Here is a 24616-nt window from a genome sequence, read left to right as displayed (position 1 = left end):
TTCCAATGGTTTCAGTTGGTGCTCTACTGCAGATAAAGTCATATTACTCCAAAAGAGTGACTGAGATAAAGCAATCCTCCCTCTGGTGGGAAAAATCCCCTGAGACCACTTTGAGACAGGAAGAGGGAGACTCCACTTCACACCTCCAGCCTTAATTGAAATGTAAGTTCAGGAAAGGAGAGGCTTCTTTGGCCTAATTATTCTAATCACACAATGAATGGCAACGATTAACCTTGATAATTCCTTTGCTAGAAATCTGTTCAAGTGAGGGGCTTTACAGGCACTGAATAACCGAACAGGACAGAAGTGAGGGTGCGGGGCTTGCCTATGAATATCATATGTGTGTGCGTCATTACCGCTGTATTGATTGTCCACAATGATTGTTCCCACGGCCTGTTTCCTGGTAGCGATCAGATGGTGCCACTGGTTGTCATTATAGCGTCTACCTCCATCGTTGCGAGGGCTGAGGGCCACGGCTGAGGCCTAGCATCAAACGCTGAGGGTTAATCACTCGCTCATCATGAACAACACACACACTGCACAAATTACGGCTCACCAGCAGCTTTAGGAGGAGGAGATGTTCCACTCCCTTAGAGCTTAGGAGGTACATAAACTCATGTAAATACTTTCAATATAAACAGGATGCAGGAATGCAATTTGATCTTGAATGTAAAGATTGTAAAATGAAATAAAGAAATTCATATAACTAAGTTTTTGAACTAGAAAAACTATTTGCCAGGAAAAACTTTGAATGGTTGGCTAAGCCTTGTTGGAAGGTTAAAAAAAAGTTTATAAAGCATTGAAACAAATAGACAGACAGACAGAATGATAGTTCTATCATGACAACATTTTAGTATGTTAATGGATAAGACAATGTTAATGTATTTGGTATTGGCGGAATAGATCTGCTATGCTGTTGAATTGCTGCTGCTGTTGGTTATTGCTGTTGTTATAAATTATTGCTGCTGCTGCTGCAAAGCAAGTACAGAAACTTGCTACTGCCAATACATATGCCGATATGGTGCCATGAGTATTTAAGACATACTGCTGCTGCACAAAAAAAATAAAATTAAAAAAATTAAACCCATAGCGGAGCTATACAGGTGGAGCTGGGGAAGGTGGAGGGTTATCAGAGGAACTCTGATAGCATGCAGCAAAATGCTCTAGTGAATGCTAACCAGCCATTTAAATGTAAAGCAGTAAGCTCATTGGCTGCAGATGCAACATGAATCAATCATCTTTTGCCAAGTAGTGTAAAGCTGTGAATATCATCAGTTTGAGAACAACAGGTAGATAGAATGAAACATAGAACTATAGATAGTTAGAATGACAAGCAGAACAACTGATAAATAGAACAACAGACAGAATGAAATTCAGATAGAACGACAGACAGGCAGAATAATAGATAGACAGAATAAAAGACAGAACTATAGATACATAGTACGACAGACAAAAATATAAACGGAACAACAGACAGAAATATAAATAGAACTACAGACCAGGGCTCTGAACCGGTTCAAGGTACGAAAACAAAAACCGGAAACAAACTAAATTTTGACAGGAACAGAACCAGAAATGAAATCAAGTTTTATAGTTCAGAACAGAATCAAAAATTTGAAATGGCCATTAATAATGTTATTTTATCGTTCCATTTAATATTTGGAATTTGCTGTCAACCAATCACGAATTCAAGTAGTAGGCTATGACCTATATTGCAAATGTGGCACTGACGCGTCCAACGAGTGACATGCCCGCCCGCACTCAGCTGTGAACTCGTCATAGGTAAGTCGCAATATGGCAATGCACCGGCATTAGAGTTTATCCGAGGATAGTGTAAGAATTCAACAGATCACAAGCACCTGCAGCGCTTCTGTGAACGGAGAAAACAGAATAAAACTATAGGCTTACATAAAAAGGAATAGGTCTATGTATAGGCTATATGCACAAAATATATTTCACTTAAATTATTGACAGATTAACAAAAAGAAAGAAAAAAAAGAGCTGAGTTTCGGTTTATTGTGACACGATCCAAAGTTCACGGAGAGTAAAACGACAGCAGAAAGTAGTTTTCTTTACTTTGCAAAAGCTTGACAGTTTTGAATGTCTTGCTTCTATCTGTATACCAGTATGGCTATCGCACCGGCGCTTGACGCGCACGGACAAGGATTCAAATCCCAATTCAACTTCCTGTGTGCTGTGGTCAATTCCATTCAAATTCTTGAAAGTGAGCCAATAGTTTAATTCTGAATTTTGCACAACCCTGGTAGATACTGTTGAATTCACAGAAATTCTTCCTTAAATTTTTGGAAGTAAACACATTTAACTTCAGAGTCAGCATTAAAATAAGCTTCAAGCTCAATAAAAGTGCAAGGTCACTGGATGTAACAGGTAGGCATACTTAGTAGATAAAGTACATAGTAGATAAACTGGTCATACTGACATATACCCAAAGCTAACTTTGACCATTTACATTGCAATATCACAGTTTATAGAGGAGAAGTTGGAGATGAAGTTGAAAAACTAGCAGCAGAATCCCTCTTGGCACAGAACTCAAGCCACTGAGGAATTCTGCCCGGAGATGGGACATTCCCCAAAAGCAGTAAATTTCATGGGCTGGCACCATCAACATAAGATGGGGTTATTGTCCTGCTAAAATATGACATCATTCAGGTTCATACACTTAACAGCCTGACTGAGTGCTCTGCAGTGAAAGCACCGAGACACAAAGTATCGCATCTCCTCTTTGTGATGAAGATTTAATGATCAAATCAATACGTGTGTGGATGCTGAGGGAAGTCAGCCCTGTGATATGCTTACTGGAGAGAGAGAGGGAGAAGAAGAAACAGCTTTAGGGAGAAGTCAGGGCAGACACAACACTGCATTCCTATCCCTCCTCCCTTTGAAAGTATTCAGTGGGGCTTCTTTATGATGGGAGATCAATTCTGTCACAACAACTAAAGGCCTTTCTGATTAAAATCATCTGCCAGCAGTTTAACAGCTAACTTTAAGTATGCCAAACCAAAAGGTGTTTTCTGAAATAACGTTTATTTTAGATGTTTGGAAACTAAAAAAATCATATCAGTCTTGAGAGGCAGACCTGTAAACGACATTGCGACCTGAACATCTGATGCAACGTATTCAAGTTTCAGTAAGCATCAGCCAGGGAGTTCTAATGACTGAACCCTAAACGATCAGTCACAGCATTCATCAATTTTAAGAAAACACTGGAGCAACGCTAGAGGATATTTACACCACAAATCATCTACTTGCATAAATTAATTGCTAATTGCACTCATGAATTATCAATTAGGTCTTGTTTCAAGGGAATTTTTTGGAGATAAATATACAAATAATGAGATATGCTCAAAGAAACGGCTCAGCCAAAACTGAAATTCTGTTTTCATTTATTCACCCTCATGTCTTTCGTCCTTCATTTCTTTCTTCTATGCAGCACAAAAAGAGACTTTCTTTCTTGTAAGTGCATAGAATTTGGCCTCAAACTTGCCTTAAAAGTCCATACTATCCCAAAGAAAGCGTACACTCCTATATAAAAAAGTCATAATAGTTTTGTTTTAGAAAAAGACCAAAATTTAAGCCATTATTCACTGAAAATCTTCTTCAGCAGGCTGGAAACCACTACAACTGATTCATTGAGACCACGAGTTGAACTCAAGTATCTGTTGAGCAAATCAGTCAGACCATTTTTTTTTAACCAGAACAGTAATTTAATATAATTTTATATATATAAAATATCCAACTCATTTAAACTATTCTATTATACCTTTTTAACAACACATTGTCCAACACCTTTTTTTTTTTTAAACTGCCCCATACAGGCTAAGATATTTTCTTTAGTTTTTCTGATGTAATTTTTAAAAGGCTGCTTGTTATTACAGAAACTAGGTGTTTGTTCACATACAAAATTTAATTAATTACCACAGTTCATTTTGTGATTTTAAAATATCCAAAATTCTTATTCTGTATGGTTTTCATTAAAAAATGCATTGAGGGGGAAAAAAGAAAATTATTACCAATTTTCATCATTGGTTTCTTCTTATTATTATTAGCCTATTATTTTATCTTTAGTATTTTTTTACTTTTTATTTTTGATATCCATTTTTTTATAAAATTAAATAATTTTAAGTCATCCTGTGGCCCCATTTGAAATTTGCTGATACCTCTCAGTGGGCCCCAGAACTACTGCTTTAAAATGATCAAGTTCACAACTTCAAAGAATATAAACAACTAAAAAACGATTACAAACTAATGATTCAGTCGATCATTTAGAAGCTTCTGAAAATTCTCCCTTTAACTATAAAAACTAATGGTCAATGGAAAACAGTGAGCATGGCGAAAAGAATTTATGCACTAACTCTCCAAAGAGTTCATTAAAGATCTGTTCCACAACAGTCCTATGGAAGCTGCTATAGGTTTTGGTGATGTAGTGTGTGTCATTAACATAGTGAGCAGAGTACTCTTGCTTAATAGCCCTTGAGTTTGTTTAAGATGAAATGGGCGCTGTCCATGCAACTAATGCAACTAATCATGCCCATGGGCCTTGGAGAGACCTTCTCTCCTCACTGTATGCCTGGAAACCACTCATCACACGCTTATCTCTGAGAGACTCCGATAAGGAGACATTGGCAAAAAACAGCATCATTTGTGACAGCCTTTACAGGAACTAAATACACTTTCATGAGACAGTGTTTCATAAAATGCTCATTAATTTCATCATTAGAAAGAGTGTGTGGGGAAGCATACCAGTTCCCTGTGTCACGCTCAATTAGCATCCCATGGTGCTAATCCCATTAGAATTGTTGAATTCGTTAATGGGGGAACTAATGGGCATGCTATCAGGGGACATTAATTGGGCATGACACCACTTTTAGTTATAATTATCAAACTACCTCGACAAAATGTGTTTACGAATGCAAAACCGGCAATATTCGGCAATGGCGCTTATTGGTGGGGAGAGTTTCTCGGTGGTCTCCTGGACACTAATGTGAAATCATCTTTCATGATTGCTTTCATCATCAGAGCAATGGACTCAACCTGGCATGCTAGTGCTGCGGAGTACATAATTAGCATGCTATTGCTATTCCCACCCAATGTCTGCGGGTAACGAGTTAATTGGTCTCAAACACTCTTTTAGCTCAAGCTTTTAGCACTGAAGAACTTGATAGTTCATCCATCAAGATGCACAAATTTCTGTCTAAAGCAGGTATGAAAGTAGACATTAAAACTCTGGCCGATAAGATAAGTTGTTTATCATTTTTTTTACATTATTACTAGCGATGGGTACATCACTGCAGTATTGATATATTGAAACTCACAAGCTACTTATAGCAATATAACAGTATAAAAGTATAACAGTTTCCACAAAAAGCTACTTATTTGGTATCAGTGCTTTTAAAAATATCAATATTAAAATTAGATCACTTTCCAATTTCCTAAGTACTTTTATTTAATGTTTGTGCTCACTTATTTAGCAGACCTGTGTCAAGTGACTGTGAGAAGCTTGACATGAGAGATGAAGATAAATAATAAATGATTATTTGATCAAAATAGGGGATTGTTTTCACACCTATCGGTACAAAGATGTTTTGATGCTTTGTAAAATATGAGTTAATAATGGCCAGTATTTATCGTGTAGATGTGATGATCCTTTTTTTTTAAATGCCCATTTAAGAAATGATCAGAATCTGTTTCGGCATTGTTAAAACTGTAACAAAAAGTATCAGTATCATATTAAGTTTGGTATAGTCAATAAATAAATGTCAATATTATTTTAAATGAAACATTAAAAATAGTCATTGTACTGTAAATGATACAATGTATCAACACTACAGTGTACTTTACCGTATGAAAAATTATTTGTTAAAACATTGCTAGTCTACAATTATCAGTTATTCAATTTAGTAAACATTGACTGAAAATGTAATCTAAATGTAAAAAGTGAACATGAGCATGCACTATTAAATATTCAATATCGTTAAATGAAATCGCTAATGTCAGCCGATAAACAATATGGTACTGATATATAATACATGCCTGATGTAGAGGTTGGGATCTATTACATTTGAAGGTTTGAAGCCTTTGGGTAGCATAAACAAACACACAGCGGTCCAAGACCATGATGTACCTGAGGGTCAAAGAGGAAGTATGGACGGCCGTTGTGTATTTGCAGAGCGACATACTCCTCCTGTTCTCCAGGGGAAACCGCAAACAGTAATAGCCCCTCCTCGGTGCGTGTCCGGAAACTCAGCTGCAGGCCTGGAGAGACAGTCAATGCATGTTGCATATTAATCAACTGTTGCACAGAAAACATTATAAAGCTGTATGAAAGCATGTCAAACTGCATAAACAACAAAAATTACATTTATACAAATCTAAGAGTAAATGACAAGATAAAAATGCCCAAAAGTGTGAGAAACTGAGCTGTAAGGAGCCAGTGTGAATGTGCATGAGTGTGTAATGCCTGTGAGAACAAAACATTGAGCAGTGCCTGAATGGTCCCACAGTGCCTGAGCAGATCTACCCTCTAAAGACTTTATCCTAACCAAAAAAAATCCCCCAGAACTGTTCTTAGTAAAACCGTCCACCATCTGACCTAAAATCAGACGTAAAAAAAACACCTTTGAAGTGATATGCCTCTTCAATATAAGTTCATTAATATTGAGGACTGTGAGCACAAACCCACTCAAATACAGACTGCTTAGATTAAAAAGATTTCACTTAATCTATCTTTGAATCTCTAGTGGATTGAAGAGGTTGCAAGTCTGGTTGACCTCATGTAGAGCAGCAAGATGTTTCTTCAGGCTTCAGATCTATACAACTGATACAGGGATTATACCATCTGAATACCAATCCTACAGGACTGACTCTATATGCTGGATTGAACTGATAAAACTACTATACAGTGCATTTTATAGGACATATGAAATGATTAAAGTGACAAGGACATAGTGTGCCAAAATATTTCTACTTCAAATAAATGCTGTTCTTTGTATGTTCTATTCATGAGGTAGCAGAGCCGTTTTTGTAATTTCGCCTGTTTTTTGCATTTATAATAATATTCACACAAGTCACACAAAAAGTAACATAAATGTGAATATATATAGTGGCATATGTGTGATGGGTGGATACATATACATAACATACATTACATAATGTATTTGAAATATGAATGTGTGAATAATTATGCTATCACATATTTAACATGACAAATACATGGTTGACTTTATTGTGAGGATAGAGCACCTTAATCCAGCCCTTAAGAAGGTGTTCTGTAAAGAACACAGAGATCTTGTCTCGTGTTGACCAGACAGTCTCAGTCCTGTGGAGGGTGGTGGGGGAGAACCTGGATCAGAAGTTGTAGGTTCAGCAGAGCAGATCTCTCTGGGGTGATCAGCTATTTTTTGACAAGTGCTTCACATCCATCAGAACGTCCGGTCCATTATAGGAGAGGGAACGTGGAGGCTAAAGGGACATCTGTGGGATTTGAGATCCCAATGGAGCAGCGTGGTGCTGTATGCACTGACAGGCCTGTCCAGAAAAGCTGTGGTCAGAGGTCTCTCAGGCGCAGGGCCGAGCGGGCTGATGAGGAATGAGATTCACCTCTGTGGGTCTCAAGACTAGCACTAAGACATGGGAAAGATGTGAAGCACTTTTACACAGGGACTGCATCAGCACTTTAGGACACAGTGCTCAGGGTAATGCACCCAACAAATATGGAGAGAGACTAAAAGAAATATGTATATACGCGTGTGACTGTGTGTGTGTGTGTGTGTGTGTGTGTGTGTGTTTGTGACATATGAGGACACAAATTTGTATAATGACATGGGTATGACATAGGTATTACAAGTAGGTGATTTATGAGGACATTTCCCCATGTCCCCATATTTCAAAAGGCTTATAAATCATACAGAACGAGTTTAAGAAAGTAAAAATGTACAACGTTTCCTGTAAGGGGTAGATTTAGGTGTAGGGTTGGTCTAGAGCGAAAGAAAATACGGTTTGTACAGTATAAAAACCATTACGTCTATGGAATTCACAAAAACAAACATGTGTGTGTGTGTGTGTGTGTATGCGCGCGTGTGTGTGTGTGTATATATATATATATATATATATATATATATATATATATATATATATATATATTATTGCTGTCAAACGATTAATCGTGATTAATCACATTCAAAATAAAAGTTGTTTACATAATATATGTATGTGTACTGTGTTTATATATTATGTATATATAAATACACACACATACAGTATATATTTTGTAAATATTTACATGTATATACATTTATATAATATATAAATGTATTTAATATATAAACAACATATTTTTCTTGAATATATACATGCATAACACAGGGAAAATGTGTAACAGACGCCTCGCAGATCCAAAAATAAAATTTTATGTTTTGATTAAAAGACAGTTAACATTAAACAGTGAAACTCAAAGAATTCACAACATTTTTTACAATAGTGCTCTCAAAGCGTTCTGTACTGTATATCACAGCAGTTATTAATATTCTGCATTTTTGTTTTGAGCTGGGCATGCTGAAGATGACCAGTAGAATGAAGCATTTGATAGCTGGTTTTTAATCAATGGTATTTCATTTATCTCATATAGAATATGCTTCGTTATTTATACAACATAACGTCAATATTACAACTTATAGGCTATCTGCACAAAATCCCCAAATGAAGTGAACGTGTCTGCGCAGCTCTGAATGAACTCCTTTTGTGAATTTGTTTTTCATGCACCAATGTTCAGAAACAAAAATTCTTCACCAAACACCAATGACTTGTATATGGGTCCAGTCATTTTAGACACTTTCAAAACTGTTGCAACAAAGATGGAAATACAGTTTTTAAATACGTGAATTATGCTTCCAACTTTGTTGCCACAGTTTTGGAAGTGCCTTCTTCTGTTCTAAAGAAGGGGGTGTCCCAATACTTTTGTCCATATAGTGCATGTACAAATCATTGGTGTTTGGTGATGAGTTTTCGGCTCAAGGTCTGCATTTAAAGTCACACCAGAGGTGTTCAGCTGAGATTAGGACTTTGCTTTATGCAGACCAGTCAAGTTCTTCCACACTGACTCAATCAATCATTTCTTTTTGAACCTTGCTTTATACACAGAGGCATTGTCAGGTTAGAATAGAAAAGGGCCCTGTCCAAACTGTTGCTATAAAATTAGAAGCACGCAATTCCCTAGAATATCATTATATGCTTAAACATTAAGATTTGTTCTCATGGAAATTACTAAAGTAGTCAAACCTGCTCATTAGAAGGGGGTGACCCAATACTTTTGGCAATATAGTGTGCGTGCGTGTGTGTGTGTGTGCATATATATATACACACACACACACACACACACACATTTTTTTCAAAATTCTACACATTTAATGAATCATTTTGTTTGAACAATTTTGAAAAATATGAAGCAAGAATATATTTGGCAGTTGGTGGATAATGGGAATTGATAACAAACATGTTCATCCCAAAATATTTTTCTCTGCCAAAAACATCCTATCAGCTATAAGTAAAACAAACAGGGCTATTTGGATTTAATCTGCTTAGTACATAACCTGAATAACTTCAGTCATGTTAGTATTATTGCGGCATTAATCAAGTTGTTGCGTATTAATGAGTTTTCAGGAAATGCTAATTACTGTCATAGATTCTGCAGCACCCCATTAAATATACAAATTACAGAATTAAAGAGCCAGAGCTTTTCATGATTAATCTTTAAATGGGGAAAAACTAATGATGTCTGTACAAAGTTTCCCTCTACTTTCCACTGACTGAGGCCGTTTGACAATCAATCAAATTAATTAAGGAAAATAATTTGTATCATTTAACATTTTGTGCTACAATAGCATGTAGTCTTTGAAAATTGCTTCATTCTCATGTATTACTGCCTCCCATTTTGGGAAACTGTACATTTATTCAATGCCACTCAGTGCGGATACAAAAATAGACTGACTTAAAAGGAAAGAAATAAAAATGAAACCGATGAATACTATAGACAATGAGCAAATGAGACAAGCCTGAACTACAATATATTACAAATAATAAAATAAAATAAAAAATAAAACGAGACATTAGCTCAAATGTTCTGATAGGAGTTTCACTGTTACTTTAAAGCACACACATTTTACATAAACAGAAAAAAAGAACACGTTATTGTTGTTATTTCAATGACGATCAAAACTCAAGTCAATTCACCTCAACTATATTGCATTTTTAATCTCATTTTTACTTTGTTAAAGGATGCAAGTCCCAACAAATCAAAGTCGTTTCAAGCACAAGATTAGATGACCATTGATTTTGCTTAATTTATTGCTTTGGCTACATTTCAATAATAAACAAAGTATTTGTCCCTGAGCATGCTATTTGTTCATCACTTTTTGCTGTTGTCATTATGCCTCATTTCAGCCATTGAGCTTTTCAGTCCGATTTATCCAGCTCTCGAAGTTCAATAAAACAAGCAGCTTGTTTTCAGCAGGGAAATCTTTGTGTGCATCACAGAAATGAACAACACAAACATTTAAGCAGTTTAGTACCTGCAATGAAATAACATTGGAAATAAAATCAGATGAACTAAAGGTATGGAAAGCGTAAAAAGAAAAGTCGGCTAAAAGGGGTGTTGTCGTTCTGGTTTGTTCTTTGGGTTCCCTCATTAGTTGGTGGCCATTTATAATCCCAGCAGGCCCAAGGACGAGCTCACCACTTTGACTGCAGCCATTGATCAATTAGGGAGTGAGCTGAACTCAACTCAGGGCTTGATTTATAAAGATTTATCCGTTTGTCATTATTTAAGGAAAAAAAACTGGAAATTGCAGTGCTAAATGTTAATAGAGTTAGAGGGGGAAATGGCCATTCATTTCCTGAAATTGCAAGGTCACAAAGGGTCACCCATTTATATGCACGCTCCTTAAGGAGGCAATTTAATGTCCCCGACTTCTTAGGGAGGATCTACTAATTGCCTCGTTTTAATATAAATAAAGTCAGATTTTCCAGATATCTTAGAGCATGTGTTCAACAAAAAATGGCATGAAATGGTTTTATGTTCGATTGTGGATTATGCAGCACAGAGAGGCTGGGGAATGGAGAAGAGAAAATGGCATAAACCACTCTGAAAGCAAGAGGGCCTCAATGTGCCATAAAGCACTTCTCCACCACACATTCTCACCTGTGAATCACTTTACATGCTAAAAATGTATCACATCACACACACAAAAAAAACCTCCTAAACCTTATCATCATGTCACTCAGAGGAGGTCATCTGATGTTTGCCTCCTCTGTCACATCACACTGACCAATCTGATAACTTAAAGCAACGCCTTCCGAGCTTTTAACGCAATTAAAGCGCAAGTAATCTAAACAAATGGCAAGCTGAAGGATTTTTGCATTAGTAGATGAACCGGAACCTGTATTCATTTGGAACTCAATTCCCCAATTATGCTTGTAAACAAAAGTATAATTGCCCTTTGTCTAATCATGGAAGTCATTAATACATCAGTATGGAGAAGAGTGAGGAATGGAGTGAGGGATGAATAAAGAGTGTTTAGGGCAGAGCGATGGGGTTGGAGCGGCCCACACGAACACTTGAAAATGCTTTAGGAGTGGAAAGAAAAGTTAGTTTGGAACCAACACAAATCAATAGAAATGTCAAGAGAGTTTACATTTAGTATTGATGGTAATAATGGTTCATGAAGTTTTAAACTACTTAACTGCTCATTAGCACCAGCCTGAACACAATTGTATGAATGAAAACAATGGACACATTTGTCCCTGGAAGCCTTATCTTGTGTTAACAGTAGAGCAATCAACATTCACTGAACGATTTCAATAATAATTTCATATTCAATAATAATTTGTAAATTCAACAAAAAATTCTATATTATTTTCATAATTTCCTAATCACATCAACTAAATTTGTCACATTTACCTCTATTTTGTGAAATTTTGAGTTCAAAATACAGTCATTTCTATAAGAGTCGATGTGGGCAAAAACTTTCCCACATACATTTCGCTTCGGGTTAGTTCACGCAAATTCGCAGTGTTATGATTCAGCTGTGTGAGCTTTGCATTGCTACTTTATTGGCAACCAACATTTTTTGTCTTGTAAATTTGCTAATGTGACCGTACCTTAAGAAAATTGCTATTATTATGTTCAGTTTTGCACCAACCAGAATACATGTTTGTTGCATCTGTGCATGCTCCCCCCAAAAAAATTATAATAATGGATAAATACATTAATTAATTAATTAATAATAATAATGAATAAATACATTAATAAAGTAAATAATAATAATACGTTTTCTTGTAATCTTTGATCGATCTCTGAAACAACTCTCCTTTTTGGCCAACTTCACAAATCCTTACTTTTCAACCCCTGGCTTAATTCTGAGAAGTTACACCCATTTTCACAATCCAATCAATCCCCAATAGAAAAAAAATGGCCCATCTGACTATTTACTGGATGAATACACCATATTATGTAAATATAATGGGTACTGATTTTGCAATCAATCGTATATTTTGAGGCACATACAGCATTGATGAGACCCCATACCTGTGAAGTCAGTGTTGACAGGCAAAGTAGAGCTGGGAAATCTGAAGTAGCCACTCCCTGTGAAGCGTCTTCCCCTTATAACCTGACCCTGAGCGTCAGCCAAAGACACATCTGTCCGTTCCACGTGGTACAGAGGTGGAGGCCCGTTGAGCTCGGCTGGGGCATCCCAAGAAACCTTCATCACAGTCGTATTCAGCGGCCTTAATGCAGGAGCCCTCAGACCTGCCGGAGCTATCATAACAGAAAAGAGGAAAGGATGGAGAGATATGAGAATGAAAAAAAAAAGATGTGCATTTATAGTCATCGCTCAGTTTCATGCATGCTGCTATAATGATCTAATGGGGCTCTCATGTTGGCAGAGAGGAGGTAAATTACCTCGGCCTGACACATCCTCTGTGCATTTAGCCCACTCTGCCTGTCAGCCCGTCCACACCAGCAGCACTAATAAAAACCCTCCATAGGGAATGGACGTGTTGTCTTCCAAGGCCCATCACGGCACACAAGTCATAAATTACACTCAATCAATAGTACTTGAGTCTATATAATTGAAACTCTGATATCATTTCAAATCCCTCCCGCTGATTTAATAGGATTTGTGTGAAGTCTCGCTGGACATTTATCATTTTTGCCTTAAAACATAAAGCGGTAAAAATGAAGTGTGACTGACGTGGCCTCACGTGCCCTTAAGTACTACAAAGGAAGTGACTATTCATGAACAGTCTGCAGGTGGTGGAAACTCATTAAAGGGACAGTTCACCCAAAAATTATAATTGTCATAATTTACAGAAGCAGCAATTTGTGAATGAATTGTTCTTTTTAATAGCATCTGTTTAATAAATCAATTGATCCAGTTAACAAAACTGGTCATAATATTTTAAAAAGCCCAGGATATTCTTCAAAACATTTAAATTAAAAATAGTCATGAAGGTTTGTTATGACATGAGGGTGAGTAAATGATAACAATTTTCATTATTGAGCTTTTAATTTTTTTCCGGTAAAACTCAGGCAAAATAAAAAATAAAAGTTGTTAAACAAGGTGCAGCTTGTTTCAGCAATTCATCTTTTCTTTTTCAAACCAGTGCATTTAATGTTTTGACATGGCTCACGGACTTAACAAAAAGGTTAATATTGTCTTTATCATATTAATGACCAAGTCAAAGACAGACATGTCTAGCACCAATTACAGCCTGGCCTGAGTGTTTGCTGTATTTATACAGCCTGACATTTTCTGTGGAACTAAAATACTTATTTCTGTAACAGGAAAAGTATTGATTTATGCATAATTCTCTAACCCTCTCGGGTGGGGGTAATATATGCACACCGTATTTCTAGTCAATGCGATGTGTACAGGCGGGGTACACTTGTTCTGCTTGTCTTTATGGATGCAATATACATAAGACATTACCATCAACTCTTGATTAGCTGTTCACATTTCAACAAGATCAATAACGGCAGTGTGCTTCCTTTTTAAAATGCTACAGGCTTATGTCCTCATCAGAGAGGGCATGTGTGCTCAAAAGAGAATTATGGTACCTTTTACATAGAAAAAAAAGAAGCTTTTTGGAGGGATTATGGATATTTGTTGAACATTTTTGAGCAGTATAATCTAAAATAACACACACACACACACTGTATATTCAACAAGAAAAGTTATTTTAAATTGTAATAATATTTCACAATATTAATGTTTTTACTGTATTACTGATAATAAATGCAGACTTTGGAAGCATAAGAGATTTTTGTTTCCCGAAAACAAACAAACAAACAAAAAAAAAAGAGCATACATAACATTTTTTTATTAAAATGAATCTTGCATCTGACAGGGCTATAAATTGTGGATTTTATGTATTTGAACCAATCACGGCAGCTTGCCAACCAACAATTAAATGGATTGTGCACAATGATTTTGAATAGTTACTCCCTTGCTATCCATGCAGAAATTTATTTGATCTGTGTCACATTCTGCCTTGTTGATTAATGTAATTTTCATTGATTTATATGGAACCAAAACCTTGACCGCAACCGGGAACAAAATATCAAATATTGTGTTTGCTGAGATCTTTCCAGTCTGTTCAATGAAACCTGACATTGCAGTGCATATTAGTAAAGATAAATCAAAAACAATTAAATATTGCCTTAAAGAATGTGAATTAAAAGACAAATCTCACTCATAAAGTTCAGATTATTGGAAACAAACTGTTTATCTCCACTACTGTGTTCTATAGCAATGAGAAGCATTAATCTACAGTTTAACCATTCTGCTATGAAGATATGAATAACTTAAGTGTCTCCGCTCATTTCAGTGGTGTGCTATTTAAAGCAATTTGATGTCATTCCACTCTGAGAAAGCAGATGCTGACTTCTCGGTTTGAACAGATGGTAATTCTGTCTAATAGTGCATTGATGTAATAGTTATGTGCATTGTGTATACAGACAGTCATAAAACGGAGGTAAGGCTCAAATAAATTGCAATCATCAACATTAAATCCTGGCAGAGAAGTAGGCGAAAACAAGGCTTGAGGGAGACATAGTCTTGAGTGGTCCAGACAACAGGTTGTGTTGGGTTAGTCAGCGTGCTGTTTGTTCAGACATACAGGAGGTGTGTAAGGACGTTAAGAGCAGCTTGTGTGGGAACAGAATATTAATGAATTGGAGACAGGAAAAATTCAGCTTAAGTGGTCGTAAAATGAGCTTTCATATGAAAAATTAAGAAAAAAAATGCAACACAATGGTATTAAAACACACACACACACACACATTGGTTTTTGTGGTTTATGGGGACTCTCCATAGGCGTAATGGTTTTTATACTGAACAAACTGAACTTAGCCCTCACAGGAGACTTTGTGCATTTTTAGATTTTCAAAAAAACACCATTTAGTATGTTTTTTAAGCCTTTTGAATTACGGGGACATAGGCAGTGTCCTCATAAACCACCTTCATATTGTAATACCTCTGTCATACCCATGTCATTATACAAATTTGTGTCCTCATAAACCACATAAACACACACACACACACACACACACTCATTGAAAACGAAAGCAAATACACATTTAGGTCCTTATATATAACTAACAATACCCTATGCTGACGAAAAAAACCTTCAGTAATAACCCTATAAACAGAAGCAAAGCGTTAAAAGTCTTCCGCCATATGGAATAGCCGATGACATCGGCAGCTCCATCGGCTGCTGCATATTGAGCTGACCATATGTTACAGCGGCGCTGCGAGCCCGACTGATTCATGCCCATCACATTCCACTGTATCAATTAAAGGCCCTTGAAGGCTGCATGATTTGTGCCTCTGTTATTAAACCCTGCTAATTCATCCTACTTACATATTCCTTATAAATCTCCGGGAGTGTGCGGTGATTCATGGCAATCGGGGAGAGCGCTACGGCACATTTTTCTCCTTGTAATTAACAGTAAATTGTTTTTACTGCCGCACAATGAATTTCTCGGCTTGGGCCACAAATGAAGTAGTAAGAAGCGGAGTGGAGAATCTTGACTGAGGGGTTGGTTTAACTCATTAAGCAGTCACGTGAGCCCATGTGTAAATGGCAAAATAAAGGCAAAGGGAAAAAAACAAAGGGGGAAATGAGGCTGGTCATTGTCAAGAAGTACACTGCCTTCCTGTACAATTAAGAAAAGGACAAATCTGGAAAGGCTAAATGCGTATTGTAACACAGGGATTTTTAACTGCCTATTACAAGACTTTGCCTAATCTTTAATCCATGTGTTATGCTGCAGGATCACACATCTACTATTTATGCATTTACAAAATTGCCAATTTTCAGTTTATACCACATTAATAATTGCTGAACATACAGTATGCAGTTTATTGTAATACCGATAAGTGTTTGAGCTTAAGAACTGTTCTTAAACAATTTTGTACACTTTTATTACTCTGCAAACTCTGGATCCACAAAACAAAAAACAAAATAAATAAAACACAAAAAGCTAAACAAATAACACACACATAACACACAAATTTCTCTCACAACAAAAACAAATAAAGCATGAATCAAATAATGTCAAAAATAAAGATAGAATTCCATTTTATATATGAGTAAAAAATAAAATACAGTATATAGTTACTATATGAAAAGTGACAGCAAGAGTGAGAGAGAAAAAAAAGAGAGTGAGAGAGTGAAAGAGAGACAGAGAGAGAAAGCAAAAAAGCCTGATAAAAAATAAAATGGTGTTCTTGATGATGACACACTTTCAGAAATTGCGCAAGGAACGAACCTTCCTTCCTCTGACTGCTTGACTATTCAAAATTCATCAATTTTAAAGTATGAAAATAATAGAGATAACCCGAGAGTGAATCTAAAATAGCTTTAGTTTGTATTCCTTTGAGATAAAAGACTTCCTCTCTCAATTGAGAGCAGGGCAGACCATATGTGCTCCAGTTCACCGATGGGTTTACGTACACAATTAAAGGTGGTCTGGCCCGGCCTTCACTGAGGGAGACCTATTCAACAAACTGACTATGAGCAATGACAGACACTTTCCATTAAAGGCACTTCATTAATATTAACATAAGAATTAACACCTATTCAGGTTTTTCGCCTTTCAACGACAACATACATCAGAGTGCTCACGCGTAATTGGATGTTGAGTGCCCACACATGCATACTGTGTGTGTACTCCATTATAAACAGTGAATTTTTTTAAAGTAGAACAGTTGGGATTGGTTCTTGTATCAGGGACGATATAGCATTGCTATTGCAGAGAATTTTAAACCAATCGGTAAATGACAAATGAGAAGGACAGATTCAGAAAATTAAAAACATAACATCAAAGGCTGCTTGCAAGGTACACTGGATGTAGATTATAGGAATGGTACTGACCGGAGGGCAGAGTCCGGCCTGACGCAGGCGGACTGCTCACACAGCCCTGTCTGTTGCACACAGTAACTGTAAAACTGTACTCCTCATAGGCCTTCAGTCCTCCTGCCGTGTAACTCCGCTCCTGTGCTGATCCACTGTACAGCACCTAAAACATGAAAACATACAACACTGAGCACAGTTTAAAACATATAGAAATAAATGCTCACAGTAAACAATAAATGCTCCATGCTCACATGGACACTGCAAGTTTGAATCAAGTTCACATCATTTGTCTCCTCCCAGAGGAGAGGAGTTCAGTTTTCTCAACTGAACATACAACAAAAGTGAAGTAGCTAAAACAGTTATTCAAAACGGCTATCCTTTATTAAAATATAGTCAGTTACACTAGAAGACAGTAATAAAACCTGTCCTGTAAAATAATTTAAAATCTAAATTTAAGGTTAACACACACACACACACAAACAGGCAGCTGTGTTTGCCAAAAATTCACCATAAAACACTATGACTGCGATACTGTGATATTTTATGCAATAAACATGAACTAAAGGACTACAAATGTGAAACAAACACCTTAACATACATTAATGATAATAAAATCATATGTGATGCATTAAGCAGAGAGTTCAGGTAATGTCATTTTACTATTTTACACCATAAAGTATACTGTAATTCATAGTTTCACTTCCAAAAAAACTATACATTTGACAACATTTTACAGTAGAATTACATATAATGTGATGTTAAATCAATTTATACTTTTACAGATTTTGACTGGCATTTTCATAAAAAAAAAAAAATATTTTTTTTAAAGTTTAGCCATCTATTAAAAATAAAAGGACTTTTGGGAATACTTTTGAGAGGTGATGTACTTGAATTAGTGAATGTACTTTTGAACCTTTTCACTAAAATGTATTCAGGATGAACTATAACAAACCATTTGAAACAACAATTGTTTAAATTTATTAATAGTTTTTCCCCATTTTTCAAGGTAAAGAGAGGAACAACCTAGGAAAGCATGTTTGATTATTTCCTCAGATTGCTCAGCTGTATAATAAGGCAGAAAAAACAGCGATGTAGCATTTAGAAAAGCTGTTTTGAAAACAGCGGAACAGTACTTGGTAAGTACATGCAATATTTCAGCAACTGATCATGTCAATGTCCACTCATAAGAAGTACAGATGTAGACACACACCGCAAAGATCACACCTTCAGAGCTTTCAATACCTGCCTGACCTGACATATTTATTAAAAAAGTTCATATCTGCAGGTTACGGATTGAAAACATTATCAATGCTAACATACACTTATCAAACTAATTAAGATCTAAGATAATGAAATCCAATTAAAAAAGGGTTGTTCAGGAAAAGTAATCTCAAAAAACATCCTTGAAACATTTGCCACGAAGACAGGAAAGGTGATCCTGATATGGAAAACAGTGCTTTAAATACAGACTAACATGCGGAAGACTGTGCTACTTTAACCTTTAAAGGTTTGCTACCCGAACGAAGAAAAAACACAAAGATTCACATGAGTAATAGAGGAGACCTTTTTGGACAGTTCAGCCCACACCACATGCATACTGGGACAAAAGGCACAAGCTATGGAAATATAAAACTGGACCGAAATGAAGGTTACTGGGGATAAAAATGTCTTTTTTTCATTTAAATGGAAACTTGCTTTCTTTATCAATATAGCAACACATATCAATGAAAGAAAATAGAAAAACTAGAGCAACAGGAAGTGTTCTTTGTGATGGATGAAGCAAAGTACAAGACAATATAGCCACAGAAACTTCAAAGCTGTGTGCCAACACATCAGAATATTCTGGCAGTGGCCCTTTTCTATCAAAAAAAAAGAAAAAAGTTGAATGTGCTGAAATGGATACCTGTGTTACTATAGGTGGAGCATATGGGTTGGACATTTGTTCTTGGTGAAGGTTGACTCTGTACTCAGTCACTTCGCCCCTGATGTCTTTGTCCTGTGGCGTCTCCCAGCTCACTCTGAGTGAGGACGAGGACACAGGGGACACGTGAGGAGAGGGCATGTACTCTGGCACTGTGGAGCAGCACAAATAATTAATCAAAACAATAAAACCGTTTCTTAATCAGCATTTTTGTTTTGCTATGCAGCAAACGAATGTACTTGAGACGAAAATGTATGTTATTTATTTGTCTATTTACATGTTTGCATTGTTTGTAGAGAGTACTGCAATTCAGTTTCTTAATTTTGTTTTTTTGTTTTTTGTTCTTAATTTTTTGTTTTTTAAGCATAAACCTAAAAAGATGTAACAAACAAACAAATAAATAAATAGTTGTTGGTTAGGGTAAAAATTTATATTGATATATATATATATAGTGGAAAATAATGGGAAAATAGTATAGTAAACAAACAAACAAATAAATACTTGGAAAATACAGATTAAATATTATTCCATTTTTTTCCATTTGGGAAGCGTAATTTATAAATTCTAATTTTTTTTACTTGTTAATACTAACAAACTGATTCCGCTCTACACTATTTAAACCTGACTATTTTCAAACAGCTGTAGAGATATCCTCTTAACACAACCTTTGACAAGGAAATAAGCAAACCCAAGTGCATCTCGTCAAACAAAAACATGGCGAGAAATAAAAATAGTAAAGTACACCTCCCTCCAAGTGTCAAAATATAAAGAGGAAGTTGACAGAAACAATACATGGAACTTCAGCTGTCTTCTTTCTAAATAAAATAGAAAGCCTGGATGGGCTCCTTCCTGTGAAGCACTTGTGGTGAAAATTTATCCCACATAAACAATCCCTCACATGTTTATGCTAATTCCCAGTTTCCGTTTTTCAGGAACTGTCATTCTATGCTGTAACACTAGCCACCGATTCTTTCTCTGCTTAATAAGCATCTCCTCAAAATAAATTCTCCAGGGCTCCCATCTAAATAAAGCCCGAAGATACAGGATTTTCTCAGCGGAATGGAGCCGTGTTTGTGGCCTATGAAATGCAATACTTGTTTATTTCAAACTGTTTTGAGTGTTGTTCAAGATAATTTGTTTCATAATCTCTTCGGATATAAAACTAAATGAAAAGAGCCATCCCCAACCAAAATTTAATACACAGTTTCATATCATTTTATAGTTATAATCACTACAGTTTAGTTAAAAAAACAACTTTAAACGGCTTTCTTTGATAGCACAAAGTGTGTTCGACTGACCTCCTTCTGCAGTTCGCCTCATGGCCCATTCTGACAGGGTACTGCCGGCCATGTTAACCGTGAGCACTCTGAAGCGGTAGGTGGAAAAGGGTTCAAGACTGGACACAACTGCACTGCTCTCAGGCGGGGTTAGAGCGTTCTCATTGGCCGAACTCATCAACGGCCGTGGATTCAGCCAGCCACTACTGACGAAAACCCTTTGCTCTGGACCGTAACTGGTGGCGTTTCTCTGTGACTCATTCAGCAGCTGCATAAAAAGCTCATACCTGATAATTATACCTGGAGAGAGAAAGAAAGAGATGCATGAAATGCACATATGCCAATACCTTCTTCTGCAATCCCTTATTAAGCCTCAGCAGAAGCAGATGATATTGAGATGTAAAACTGGCCATTGACAATACACAATTACAGCTGCTGCATGAAATTATGTAGAAAAGAGAGGCAGACAGAGAGAATCAGATAGACACAATTAAACGGAGAGGAAATTCATTGAGAGAATCCTCTAAGGGCACTTTATAATGGTCCATGTTAATGAGCTAATTTGGCAAAAAGCATGATAACTGGCATTAAAAGTCATTGATATACAGAGGGCTATTTTGCGAAGCTTTCAACGGCACGAGGCACAATACATAATTGTATGCAGCAATCAACTGTTTTAAATGTGAAATGTTTCTTTGCGGCACGCAGTCCCATCAGTTTATATTGCGAATGAAATGCGAAATGAAGCATGGGCTGAGCCTTAATCAAGCCTCTTGGTTGTAGATTAAAGTTCGTAAGGAATTAATTTTCATCCCGGCTGAGATCAAATGGCATCTCTATAATAGTATTTCTCATTATTGTAATGATGTAGCTGGAGACGGTTAAAAAGTAAGCTACGGCAGAGTGGAAGAGCATTTCAGCTCTGCTGTACACATATAAAAATCACTGTTAAATAAAATCATGTCTAACAATATTACTACTCCCTATAAATAAAACAGGAGAGTGAAATTTGGGGACTGATCTGAATATTTAAATGAAAAAGATAACGTTACTTTCAACAAGTTTAACATCTAGTACTGTTTCAGTGTGGAGTTAGGAAGTCAAAAGCTGATTATTTTAATTTATTTCATTTCTTTCAGCATATTAGGTCTGGTGGAAGACAAAAATGGATACAAAATGGGGGCCACAAAAATATGTAAAAATCAGGGGTAGTGATCATTTTAACAACAAGAACATAACATGTATCTTATGAATATTTGAAATGGTTTGTATATGCCAGTAGTTCTCAACCAGGAGGCTGGAGCCCACTGGGGGGCCTCATCAAACAAGGGAGCCGCAGGATGACTTAAAATGTTTGAATTAAAATGTAAAAAAAACAAATAAAATAAAACAAATAAAAATGGTGTAAATTGAATATATATATATTTCCCCTCAAAAACTATTGTTTTAAAAAAGTACAAACTGTTATTAAAACTTCTGGACCCAAACATAATTGTGGGTAATTATTTTAAAGGGTTAGTTCACCCAAAAATGAAAACTCTGTCATTAATTACTCACCCTCATGTGGTTCCAAACCCGTAAGACCTTCGTTCATCTTTTGAACACAAATTAATATATATTTTTGATGAAATCTGAGAGCTCTCTGATCCTCCATGCTGATGTCCTTGCTACATTTCTGTGCGTTGATCGTGATCGTGTATCCTTGCTGTCTATGGCGGATCAGAGAGCTCTAAGATTTCATCAAAAATATCTTAATTTGTGTTCAAAAGATGAACGAAGGTCTTACGGGTTTGGAACGACATGAGGGTGAGTAAATAATGACAGAATTTTCATTTTTGGGTGAACTAACCCTTTAATATATTGACTATTTCCCGTTTCAAAAAAGTTTGAAAACAAGCAGCTTTGTCGTAATTACAACAGAGCACATACTGAAATATTTAGAATATTATCAGCTTACATGAGGGGCCCACAGATATTGTGTTAGACAATGTGGGCCTTCAAGTCAAAAAGGTTTCAGAACCACTGCAGATATGCAGATGTCTTAATGTGGGCCGCCTATATTTCAAAGTGCCCCTGTCAAAAATGATCAAAATTAGTGAGAAGTGCTCTAAGTGTGTCAATACCATTAGGTAACACTGGGGGTTCCCAGTCCACTTTGAGTTGAGAGGACCCCAAGGTTGTGATTGTGGGTGCAGGCTGCTGCTGGGGAGGTATCTGAGCGGTAAGTACGATCAGACTCTCGCTGCGAGTGCAACCTCCGTTAGTGCAAGCCTGCAGACTGAAGTTGTATCGAGTGAAGGGTTGCAGCTCCTCAGCGGTAGCCTCTGTTTGAAGTCCTGTGTAGTGGATCCTCTCTTCTCCGGTTAGATCATGTATCGAACTCAGGGTAAAGCTGTCTACAGGACCAATGGTGTTCAAAGGCTCCGTCCAGTTAAAGGAGGCACTGGTGGGCTTGGCTCGACCCACAAGGGTTAACTGGAGTTCTTCTTGCTCAGGTACAGCAGACAGAGTGCGTAAGCTGACCGTGGCACTGCTGGTGTTAGCACGGATATTACTGGTGATGAGCTGGTAAGAGTATGCTGTGTAAGGAGACAAATCAGCATCTGTGTAATGCATAGTTCCTGTGTGAGAACGAGAACAAGGAAGCTGTCAAACAAATTGTGGTACTGATGACAATGTTAATTGTCAATTAATTAACAATAATGTTTAAAAGTTGGGGGTCATTAAGAATGTTTATCCAAAAATACAGTAAAAACAGTAATATTGTGAAATAATATGTATAATAATATTTTAATATGTTTTAAAATGCCATTTATTCTCATTGAAATATGCTGGTGTGATGCTCAAGAAACATTTATTTTTATTTATTTATTTATTTTAAAAATCTTTACTCTCACTTCTCAATTTAATGCACCCTTGCTGAATAAAGGTTTTAATTTTATGTATATGAGTGTTCAAAAAAAAATCTATAAAAAAAAAAACACTTTAATGCACACGTGCCATGTTCTTAGAAATGTACTCTTTGTATTCATGTTTATTGTTGTATAGTTAAAAACAAAAATTGTATAGTATAGTATACATTTTTTTAAATGTCATGAGGTGTCAAGTATTAAGTAATAAAATATTTTCCCTATTTTGTTTATATTTAAGAATATATATTTTCTTAACTTTTTTTAACAAATATCATTAATAATTCATAAAAATCATTATGTTTTGGGGAAGTCACACCACGTGACATTTTGCAACTTGAATTAATCTTGCCTTGTTGAAAAAAGGTCAAATCAACACAGTCATGAGGGTCTGCAGGGGGTCTTTTCTATTATATAATTTAAATCTTTCAATATTATTGTGTCACAATTGTTTAGGACATAGAGTTGAAGTATCATTTAATTCCAGAACACAATCATATTTTATACTCAGACGAAGACATTTGACACTAACTGAATGGGTGCTGGCTGTGCCTGATGTGGATGATCTCAGAGTCTCGTAGCACTGTGTACATCAGTTCATTGCTGTTGGGGGAGTCAGGGGCCCTCCAGCTCAGCTCAATAGCCGTGGAGTTCAGAACCCGGCCGAGGGGAGGAGGTTGCTGCTGGGGATCTGAACAGGAGTGGGAGAGAGTAAGCCGATACATTTTGGTGATAAATCTGCATTGTGAAACAGAACTAAAGAAGTGGAAGACACAAGGTTAAAGCACCAAAGCTGCTAGCTAACAGGGAAAATGGACTATGAATATACTGGAGCAACAATCATTTGTTACACATAAAAATGCTAACTTAATAAAAACACTGTATGGAGGGGCACATTAGGGCTTTAAGAGTCTCCGTAAGGTTAAGTGCTGTATGCTCTAAACACATACAGACCCATAAACAGGTCACCTTACAGTATACATGCTGAATGTTTATAATGTAGATATGCACTGAACCAAGGAATGGCATAAGATCATGAGAGAGAGATATATATCTATATTAAATAGAAATGTTCA

The 24616-nt window shown here is 36.4% G+C and overlaps 1 protein-coding gene across 1 annotated transcript in view; it reads right to left on the bottom strand.

Moving 5' to 3' along the window:
- The window catches only part of ush2a (Usher syndrome 2A (autosomal recessive, mild)), a gene marked incomplete at both ends in the record, with an annotated part of 210615 nt that overhangs the window by 143569 nt on the left and 42430 nt on the right, over positions 1-24616 (bottom strand). Inside the window, 8 exons of the mRNA XM_079385784.1 lie at positions 357-483; positions 6143-6273; positions 12599-12829; positions 17452-17596; positions 19337-19506; positions 20653-20931; positions 22755-23252; positions 24073-24231. Of these exons, the coding sequence (XP_079241910.1) occupies positions 357-483; positions 6143-6273; positions 12599-12829; positions 17452-17596; positions 19337-19506; positions 20653-20931; positions 22755-23252; positions 24073-24231 (1740 nt within the window). The remainder of the gene's footprint in view (positions 1-356; positions 484-6142; positions 6274-12598; positions 12830-17451; positions 17597-19336; positions 19507-20652; positions 20932-22754; positions 23253-24072; positions 24232-24616) is intronic.

The sequence above is a fragment of the Barbus barbus genome (assembly GCF_936440315.1).
Source record: "Barbus barbus genome assembly, chromosome: 30".
NCBI classification, from domain to species: domain Eukaryota; kingdom Metazoa; phylum Chordata; class Actinopteri; order Cypriniformes; family Cyprinidae; genus Barbus; species Barbus barbus.
This window is presented reverse-complemented; position numbering and strand designations above follow the sequence as displayed.